The 10121-nt window shown below is 44.8% G+C and overlaps 1 protein-coding gene across 6 annotated transcripts in view; it reads left to right on the forward strand.

Annotated features, from left to right (window-relative positions):
• ALKBH3 (alkB homolog 3, alpha-ketoglutarate dependent dioxygenase) overlaps positions 1 to 5629 on the forward strand; it is a 24371-nt gene extending 18742 nt beyond the window's left edge. For 5 of the 6 annotated variants that reach the window (XM_035902919.1, XM_035902916.1, XM_035902915.1 and 2 more), the window contains 2 exons: positions 1746 to 1844; positions 2384 to 5629. In XM_035902919.1, coding sequence (XP_035758812.1) covers positions 1746 to 1844; positions 2384 to 2476 — 192 coding nt within the window. In that variant the 3' untranslated portion in view covers positions 2477 to 5629. The remainder of the gene's footprint in view (positions 1 to 1745; positions 1845 to 2383) is intronic. The other variant, XR_004843144.1, reaches the window with a different exon arrangement.
• The last annotated feature ends 4492 nt before the right edge of the window (positions 5630 to 10121 follow it).

Below are 10121 nucleotides of genomic sequence, written 5' to 3' on the forward strand. Positions count from 1 at the left end.
TCCCCCCCCCCAGCTTGGTGTCATCTGCAGACTTGCTGAGGGTACACTCAATCTTGCTGTCTAGGTCATTGACGAGTATATTAAACAGCACTGGTCCCAGTACAGACCCCTGAGGGACATCACTCATCACCAGTCTCCATCCGGACATTGAGCCATTGACCACTACCCTCTGGATGTGACCATCCAGCCAGTTCCTTATCCACTGAACAGTCCACCCATCAAATCTATAGCTCTCCAATTTAGAGAGAAGGATATTGTGGGGGACCGTGTCAAAGGCTTTGCAGAAGTCCAGATAGATGACGTCCATTGGTTTTCCCATGTCCACTGATGCTGTCACACCATCATAGAAAGCCACTAATTAAATAGCCTTGTTCTGTCACACTGCAACTTCTAGTCCCAGGTGTGAACATTCAACAGACATGAAGTGGCAAAGGTGCGAATATACAGTCAATTATATCAAGTGATGCTTTTTATTATTGGGAATTGACTTTATACCAGCCATTTGGATTTGCATTTTAGAGGATTTACAGTCTTCTTTCTGTCTGCATCTTTTTTACCCCCTCCCCCTTCCCCTCTTTTCAAAAGATAGTTCTTTTGAAAATCAGACTGTGTTTTAAGTCCAAGGCATAATTTTCCCAGTAGTTGAGACTTTACCTCATTATTTTGAGCTTTTCAGCAAGTTGTGAACTTTAAAAAGACAAACATGAATCAAGTTGGGCCACTGCAGAATTAAGCTTCAAGGAAGTTAAGGTCTTTGAAAAAGTGAGGTTTTGTAAAAGCAGTAAAATGTGTTGGATGAGAACAGTTAAGTCTTTTTAATGGATCTCATAAGACTATGTCTGCCTTTTTATGACCTGTTAATGTTTTCTTCTAACTGTCGAGTCTGTGCAGAGCCCTGTTAGTTTTCCTGGATAACTCCGCATACAGCTGAAGTCTGGAGGTCTTGTAACATTTGTGTCTGTTTCAGAAATGTGGGACTTCTGTCAGTGTGAGGTATCTATACCCGCGCCTCAAGCTGGGTTGAATCTTACTGTCGTAATTCCATTTTTCAAGTCTCAGTTGTCCTGTGCTGTTTCCAGCTTCTTTGCAATCTACTTCTGTTACAAGTGACATAAATTGCGACCTCTTTTTCTAAAGAAGTTGTACGTAATCCAAAGGCTTAACAAAAGTTTGCAGATTACTCATCTTCGGGTTTAGCAGTCTGTTTTGCTTAATGATGATAAAGCTTAAGAAAACTTGTTTTACAAGGTGCTACAGGAAAAGGAGATCTTTTGGGGATAGGAAAAGTTCTTCATCTAGCAGATACTACTATACCAACATGTAATGTCCAAAACGAGACAGATTCAGAATAGAAGGAAGATGTGTATTTTTTAATGTAGTAGTTAACTGTTGGAATCAGGGTGGCTATTGCAGAATGTCTCCACACAGAACTGTTTATTTCAAGAGTTTCCAAAAAAGTTTTGCAGCCCTGCTCCAGAATTTTGCATTAGATGTAGGAACTGGTTGTTGAACTTTACCTGTGTTGTCCAGGCAGTGAGACATAATGGCTTCTTTCATCCTTAAAATGGGTCAGCTCCTGAACTCTTTATGAAGTAGGGTAACAGAGAGGTTTAGTGAGACTGCTTCATCTTGTAAGAGCTTCCTTTCCTCCTCTCCCCTCCCAGCTTTTTAAGCTCTGCTATAGAGGCCTGACTTTCTACCAAAACCACATGCCCGCTTCCGCAGTGTCTAATGCTTCTTTTTAGGAAGAGAATGGAGACTATACTTACGTAGAAAGATTAAGAATTCCACTTGATCACGGGACTCTGTTGATGATGGAAGGAGCTACCCAGGAGGACTGGCAGGTAAGAACTCCTTGACACTGTATGCTTTACTTGCAGTGCAGTTTTCTAAATATGCACGTGGCGCTCCCATAAAGGTGTGGGGCATTCTGCTTCCAGTGATACAATTGTTTCCCAGCACATTACTATTGCTTTCTGCCTCAGAATTTCAAAGCACCCACAGAAACAATGGGTTTTCTTTCAACTGCTAAGTGATGTAATAGGAATCAGCTCAGATGTTCCAGCATTAAAGTTCAGCAGTAAAGGTTGCAGCCTGCAGCTTGAAAGAGCAAAATCAATTTAGGAACTTGGAATATAAAAAAGTTGCAACTTAATTTAACAAGTCTGCAGTAATCTTCAAAGACCTTTTGTTTTCAGTGGCCCCGCACAGTCAGAACATGAATTTTTTGCCTTACCTAAATGTTTAGGTATTATAGGTTTAGGTTTATGTTAGGTTTAATAAAAAAAGTCACAGGAAATAAATTTTTTTTTACATTGTTTGATTACCTGTATTTTAAATACACAAGCTTATGCTTTTGGTTTTGTGTCTGTTTTTCTTACAGCATCGAGTGCCTAAGGAATATCATTCTAGAGATGCACGGATAAACTTGACTTTTAGGATCATTTATCCAGAATCTGATGGAGTTTGGAAGTGAAGAGGCACTCTGAGCATTGTTGGATATAAGCTCACAGCAGATCCAGAGCTTCAGAATGCTACAGATTTAAAAGATGTCTTAGAGGAACAGAGTTCTGTGAAATATCTGATGGGGAAAAGAATCGATGTAATGAAGATCTTTTTGATGATCAAAAGCTGCCTGTGTTATGTGGACAGTGCTATTTTTTTTTTTTTTTCAGAAGTGATATGCTATTAGATGATACTAAATTACAGGCTTTAAGTTTGTGGAAAAAAAACAGTGATCATTCTTTAATACACAGAGCACATGAAAGATCTGAGGGCACCGACTGGAGCAGAAAGATTCAGTGAGCAGTTATTTTTGCACCTTCTCTTGCCTCCCCTTTTCCCCCAAGTAGTGATCTGTGCTCTAAGTAATGACAAGACAGGATTCTTTTATGTAAAGCCAGCTGTATGTGTGCTGTGTGTACAGAAATGAGAAAGCTGTGCTTCACGATGAGCTCTGAGTATTACTCACTTCACCAAGGGGTAGTGCATTGCTTTTTATTTGTAGGTTGCAAAGTCTTTTCCAATGAAGCAACCAGTTTGATTATTTATATAACTTACTTGAATTATACTAGTGGCTAGCAGAACAGAGGGTCAAGACTCCCTTCTCCTATGCGCTCTGTGGTCAGACTTTATCCTAACTGCTCATCCATGTAGGCAAGACAAACGCAAACAACGGAGAGACCTTAGCTACGAGCCTTTCTTTATCGGCCAGGTCGAAGCTGCCCATTGCTTGCATATTAACAGTCCTCCGTCCCTGCTGGCTTAAAACTGTTACCTCTGCGTCGTAGGCAGGAAAACAGACACAAAGAGATGAAAAGCATTACTTTCAGAATTTGCTAGTAAATTTTTAGTTTCTTTTTTGTGTTTCTTTTTAGCACAACTAAGTTGTGGCTTCCAGTGATTTCAGGTGAGACAGGAAATGTCAGCATCTCTAAAAATCAGGCTTATGCTGCCAAATTTGATACCCAGAAGAACTGGTGCAAGGTTTTGGACCCAAGTTATGATCATGATGTAAGTAAATTGCAAAGCTACACTAAATAGAGTGTAGTAGCACTAGGTGCAGCACTCACTCTGGTGCTGCTGCTCCTAGGTCAATGCGTATTGCATTAAAGAATATTACTTGGTGGGTTCTCTCTTGACCCTCTGCTGTTACAGAGCAGCAGTCAGCAGCTTGGACCTGATTCTAGGTTGACTTGCTGGAATTCTTCGGGTTTGCCTGCCCTAGGTACGTCCCACCTCTTGGTGGGAACCAGTGAGCTGGTGTCTGCTCTCTGGATGTTAAGTCAGGTATCCTGCCTATGGCGTTAAGTTCTCACTGCAGCTAAATGGCATCCACTGTACTGGATCAGAACATAGGTTTGGTGTGTCTTCACTTTCTGCCTGAATTAGGGTCTAAGCAAGGGTAGCTACTCTATGCCGTGTAATGCATTAACATTGTTAAGCAAGCTGGTGTCCCTCTTCAGTGCAAGAATATGTCAGTGTTTACAAAATGTCTATCTTCTCTTAGCCAGCATTTGCTGTAGTTCAAAATTTCTATTTGATGAGAGCAGTCAAGTTATTCATACTCAATTATGCCTGTTTTAACGGTATTGATGGCCTAAAGGACAGACTGTTGAGCCATTTCAATCCCTGTGCTCTGAAACTGGGCATAATAATTTCCTTTCTGCATCAAACCACTCTAGAAGCAGCTTCTCCACCTAAAGCACTGTACAGCTTTTGAAATAGCTTGCTATTCTAAAAAGAATGAATATTAGAAAACTGACTTTGTTATCTAATGGTGTCTTCACTTTCATCCCAGTTTGTATAGAAATACGTTTTTGGAGTATATTTGATGTTCATTCCTTGCATTTGAATCTAGGATCTGGGCTCTGTGATGTATCTCCTGAGAATTAGCGTTGAAGGAGGCAGACGCTTACTTTCACATTTACTTTCTTTGGGTAACTGGAGCTTTGTGTGCATCCCCGTATGCATGCCGAGGTTTGGCAGTCCTGACAGAGTGGTTTTCTTTAACGAAGGGGCGGTGCTAATTTCTCCAGGTATTCTGACAAGGCAATGCTTTAGTCTTTGTCAGTTCATACAAGCTGCATTTTTTTACACTGTATTAACAATAGTCATGCTGCAAGAGAGAGTAGGAGATGGGGACTAGAGGAAAACTTTTAAACCCCCAAACCTCAGCCTATGGAACTTGCAACTCATTTGAATGCAATGAAGCTGTGACACGTGGTAGGGCCCTGGAGACTCATACTGTTGCGGAAGAATAGTTTTTCACTTACCTTTTTGGTTTCAGTTTATAATGTTAGCAAATTGTGGTTTAGTTTCTTTACTTCTTTTGGTCTGGGAGAAGACCGAGGCTTCCTCCCCAACAACAAAATTATTTGTAAGAGAAATGCTGTATCCCATGGAGCACTGTTGGGGCAATACCCTTTTATTGCTGGTGTCTACTATGTTTGCTCTCTCTCACGTGTCTACCGTGCTGCTGCTTATATCCAAATCTGGTGGACAGTGGAGAGAAGGCACATGGCATCATTCCTCCCGCTGGGGAGCAGTTGGTGTAGAGGTCGAATTTCTTTGTCAGCTGGGAACTTGTGGGTCCTTCCTTCCTCCCCCACCTCCTCCCAAAAAAAGTCACCTAGCCAGGTGGCGGCGGATTGCAACCTCCTGCCTGCCAGGACAGCAGGAAATGGCTTAGAGCAGAGGAGATTCCAGCCCACATCTCCTCAGGAGAGCTTCTTCTGCAGGGACATTTTTCCTGTAGGTAGAAATTTGTTCCTGAATGCTTCGAGCGCTCTTACAGTTCTCAAGACGGATGTGGGCAAAAACGAGATTTAAGAAGTCGTGAGCCTGGTTGTGTTCTCATGGCACCTAAAGATTTTCACTGGAGACCAGGGCAACCTGAAAATTTTCAGTGCTAGTATTCAGCTGTTTCTGCTGTTGGAGTCAAGTGCAGAGGGTAACGTATTTAGAATGGTAAATATATAGTTAGATTCCATTCTTAAAGATAGCTGCAGCAACCTTTCCCCTAGTTAAATGGATTTGAAAATAATATTTCTAAAAATGCTAACGAAAAGATTTATTTTCCAGTTATAAGGCTTTCCTCCTTCCCTGGACTGTCTTAACAGTACAATGTTCCCAGCCAACACCTTTTCAAAAAAAAGGTTTAAATTCAGAATTCATGACATGAAAGTAAAATATATTGTTTATCTGAAAGCAAAGGTTTGTATGTACACAAAGGATTTGGCGGGGGGCGGGGGGGAGTGTTGCCTGGGGGTTTTATTCTTGCTGTTATCACCAGACTCACCAATCTAAGCATGAAGCAGTCTGTCCGTATGAGGTAGCGGAGCAGATGCTAAGAGCTGCTTTGCCTACAGAGCACTTCTGAATGTTATTTTTCATATTCCCTGTGTTCTTCCTGTGTCTCCCAAACTGCCTGTCGTAGCCTTTTCCTTTCCCCCTCTCACTCGTTTGTTGTTTGTTCATATTTATCTCATTACCTTTCGCATGCTCCCTGCTGCAGGTGTGACAATATTCTTTTTGCGTAGAAGACACACACTGGGGGTTTACTTTCTTCCTGTTTCTTCATTCTGAAATGTTGTTTTTCAGCAGAGTATGTGTGTCTCCTCCAAGAAAAGCTGAAAAGCTGCATTCCTCAAAACTGTTCATGGTCTGTGGCTTTCAAACAGATTGACTCTACTTTTTTTACCCCAGTTAAGATTCTCTTTTCCAAAATAGCCATCCCATTTTCCGAAATATAACGGCCCTCAGGCTTGATGACAGGGAGCAGATGAACGGAAGCTGTCTTTGGTAAGGTTCGATGGTGGCCTGCCACCCCGAGGGAACGTGCAGGATGGAGCCGTTCTGAAAAAAGGGCGATTGGTTCCATCAAAAATACGTAACCATTCATTTATTTAACACCTACATAAATGATAACATTATTAATTCACCACACTGGTGTTAGGAACTGCTCTGACTCCATACTACTTGCAGTAATCATTTAATCACAGAATACTTGAATATTCAAGCACAAACTCTTGATGAGGGCAGAGTACATCTCACTGAATACTACACTGTTGGGCCGCACCAGGTTGAGCTGAGCACGTGCCATTTAAAATCAGTAGCAAAGCTCTGTTACTCCTCTGCTGTATTTCTTTTTTTTAAAAAAAAGAAAACAAATGAAACCCCAACTCTTTAGGATTTTCAGTTCTGATTAACTTTAAGGCTGTAGATAATTTTATTCCTCTTGTGTCAGATTAATTCCTAGCTGTGTATTTCCCACATGTCATGCCTGATGGGCTTAGTATAGCTACCTACAGTAATTTATAGCTACCGTAGTAATGTGGAAGGCGACGAGGTGCCAGGAAGGGGTTAAGAAACCAGAATTTCATACCATAGTATTGGCAAAGTAGAGAACACTGTTCTCCTGGGCTTTGCGATAGAAGAGGTAGGATGGGTGCTGCGTCTCCTTCTCAAGCTCTGCCACTATTGACTTGGCTAAAAAGCATTTAACGCCCACTTTGCCTTTTCTGGTCACAAACCTTTTCAGGATGGATATGAAATCAGCCTCACTGTGTTGTGTTTCCAAAGGGCTGCTTTTCCATCCTTGAGGTTTCCATAGCAATGCAGGCCATTTGTTTAAACTGGAGCTCACTGGCCTGTCCTCCCTGCGCCTAACTCCTGCCGAGAGGGTGTAGGTATCGATCGATCGGCTCCTCTGCCTGGGGGCCTGCGGGTGGCCTGTAAGGGTCACCCAGGGGCTCGGCGGTGGCCGTGGGAGCGCTGGCCGTTCACTCAGCCAGATGACAGGCGTGTGCTTTCTCCCCTGCTGCCCTATCGGAGTCACCTCATTCTTCTTCTGCACAGTGTTCGGTGCAGCTTTGTGGAGTCGTTACAAGCTCCCTCGAAGAAGGGGTTAGCTGGCAGGTCTTCGGTAGCTCATGCTGGGGAGGCACACCTCGGGGCAGCTAGGAGGCCTTAGGTAAGGAAAGCGGGGACCATATTGAAGCCTTTTCATCAGAATAAGGAGCAAGGAGGTCTATCTCACGGCTTCCATTGTTTGGTTTAGGTTCCCCAACGTTCTGATCGCTCAGGAGGTTTTGGTGACTGAGCAAGACTTAGAGCAGAGCCTTCGCATCACAGGGGATCGTCCAGACAGACGGCACATCCAGAGCGATGCTCAGCTGAAAGTTGTTCCTGCCTGTAGCTGTGTGTGTAGCTGCTCTGCTGTTCACACGAGGGTGGTGTTTACTCGTTAGTCCCACGGTGGAGACACCACGTAGGCCCACGCTGAAGAGTGGGTTGACGTTACAGCTGATCTCTGAGTTACCTCTGCCAGTCCTCCGCCCCTGGGCACATGTTTCCAGTGATGCCCTTGCACCAGGGCAGGCCACCCTGCAGGCCTGTGGTGGCTGACCTGGGAGGTAAGCTGGCCGAGCATGATCCCTTAAAGCAGAAAAGAGCAAAAAACCAGATCACTTGGCAGAAGCCACAGGCTAGAAAGAGCCCCAGCATTGCATGGGACAGGGGAGTCGTGGCTGTGACTTGTTGCTGGCCATCGGGTCCTTGTCATCGTTAGGGAGGGCTGTGGGAGGGCTTCTTGCCCTGAAGAGCTTGTGATTCAGAGAGCAAAAGATGAAGCGGGAGCGAACAGAGACGTGACTTGCCGGAGGGTGTACCGGCCTAGACATGCAACCTGCAACCCCAGTTTGGTGCTGGTTGGTTAGGCTGCAGAGCTTACGTGGCTCCCAGTATCCCCCTCCCCACGTCCTGCTTTCTGGAGGCAGATCTGTGCCGGGCTTCTGCACTGTGCCGAGGAGGAGACAGCCTGCCCGACTGGCATGGCATGCCTCGACTTTGAAATAGCTGGGGGGGGGCTGGGAAAGGAGGGGGGCCACAAGATGTTGGATTATTTGGGAGAAGCAAGTGGGAGTGATGGAGAGATTTGAAGTTGCCCGGTGGTGGTGGTTTCTGTGGGCAAGCGGTAGGTGCCTGCCAACTCCCTGGGTTACAGGGCCAGGAATGGCATCGGCACCCGCGCGCCCACCCCAGCGCAGAGGCGGGGAGGTGGTGGGCGTGTCAGTAGGAAAGTTTCCGACAAACTGCGCTTCAGGCAAAATTTGCCCATATCTGCACTTCCCCAGCGGCGATGAAGCCTTCACGGCTTGCGCCAGGGAAGAGATTGCTTCCCCGGGACAGGCTGACAAGCCAGCACGAAGAAATCCTCCCTGGCCTCAGGGCAGGGAGAGCGATGGAGCATGGCACTGCGTGCCGGATGCAGGACACAGCATCTTGGTGCTGCAGCAGCCACAGATAGACTAAAATGGCCTGAGCGTTGGCTGCTTCTCTGAGAGCGCTGCTGCACTAACCAGTCTTTTCTCTGGTCGCCTCATCAGTTAACTCCTGGCTTCACTTCCCTTGCAGAGACCAAAGTGGCTCAATTTTACCTTAGAAAAGCTTCTTCCTGGTGTTACAAAGATCATTCCTTAGCTTTGGGTGCTATGGGCTTTCATCTGACAGGGTGGGGTTACACTTTTTTTCTTTCCGCTTGTCAGCATTAGTGCTGCACTGGATCCCCTCCTCCAGGCAGGGATTTGGTTGCTGGAACCAGTGTCACTTGCCTATTTGCTGATGTGGTTGTAGTAATTTTTGTCTAAAGTCCCCCAAAAGATTTAGAGACCAATTAAAAAAACAGTGCAAGATTTGGTTACTTGAAGTCCGATAGTTCATTGTCAAGAAACTTCTGTTTTAATCTCTAAGACTACAGTTGATTTTGTTCTTGATTGCTTATAAATAGGTTTAGAAACGAGAGGAAAAAAGGAAATTCATTCTGCTGAAATACTTGGATGCTCTGCACTGGTTTTGCTGCAGAAGAAAGTGGAAGATAAAATCCTTCAGAAGTGCTGAGATCCTATTTGTGGCACCGACTTAAGGTTTGTAATGTTGACTCGCATAAGGTTTCCCTTTTGCCTGACCTCTAAAGCAGGCAGAGCCTTTGTGGCTCTGCTGGCCAGCCCTCTCATGCTAGTTTTGAGGTTCATGGTCAGTTTTGTCCAAATCTGAGAGAAGATAGGAAAGGTCTCAGAGATAATTCAGTTTCTTCAGCTCTTACAAAAACCAGCAGCTGGGTACAGAAGAGGAACCAAGATGAGTATCCTGTGCTCAGACAGCTGTGCGTTACACTGGGTTGCCCCGACAAGGAGCAGGGGAATCCTCCTCTCCCGCTGCCTTGCCGGCAGCGTTTCTGCTCCTGCTGCTGACGCCTTGCCTGGGGGGCAGCGTCAGCAGCCTGCGTGACCCCAGCACCCTCCTGGCCACCAGCTCGGCACGGACCGTGCGGAGGGATAGAAACTCCCAGAATTCACCAGTAAAGTCCGCCCCCGCACACCCAAAGATACTTTTTTTCCCCAAAACTTTTTTTTTAATTTATTTTGTGGGGGAAAAAACATTTTTTCAAGCTTTTGAACCTGAGACGGGATGTGTTTTATTAATTGCAAAAGATATTATTGAAATAGAAATCCTAATTTCTGCGCTGCTTAATTGGTAGGATCACAGTAACAACTCGATGTAGTAGTACCTCGACAGCTAAAGCCAGGGAAGGTTAGAGGTTAATTTTGCTCCAAGTGGCA

Source organism: Egretta garzetta, unplaced genomic scaffold (assembly GCF_000687185.1).
Source record: "Egretta garzetta isolate BGI_Z169 unplaced genomic scaffold, ASM68718v1 scaffold329, whole genome shotgun sequence".
In the NCBI taxonomy this organism is placed as follows: Eukaryota; Metazoa; Chordata; class Aves; order Pelecaniformes; family Ardeidae; genus Egretta; species Egretta garzetta.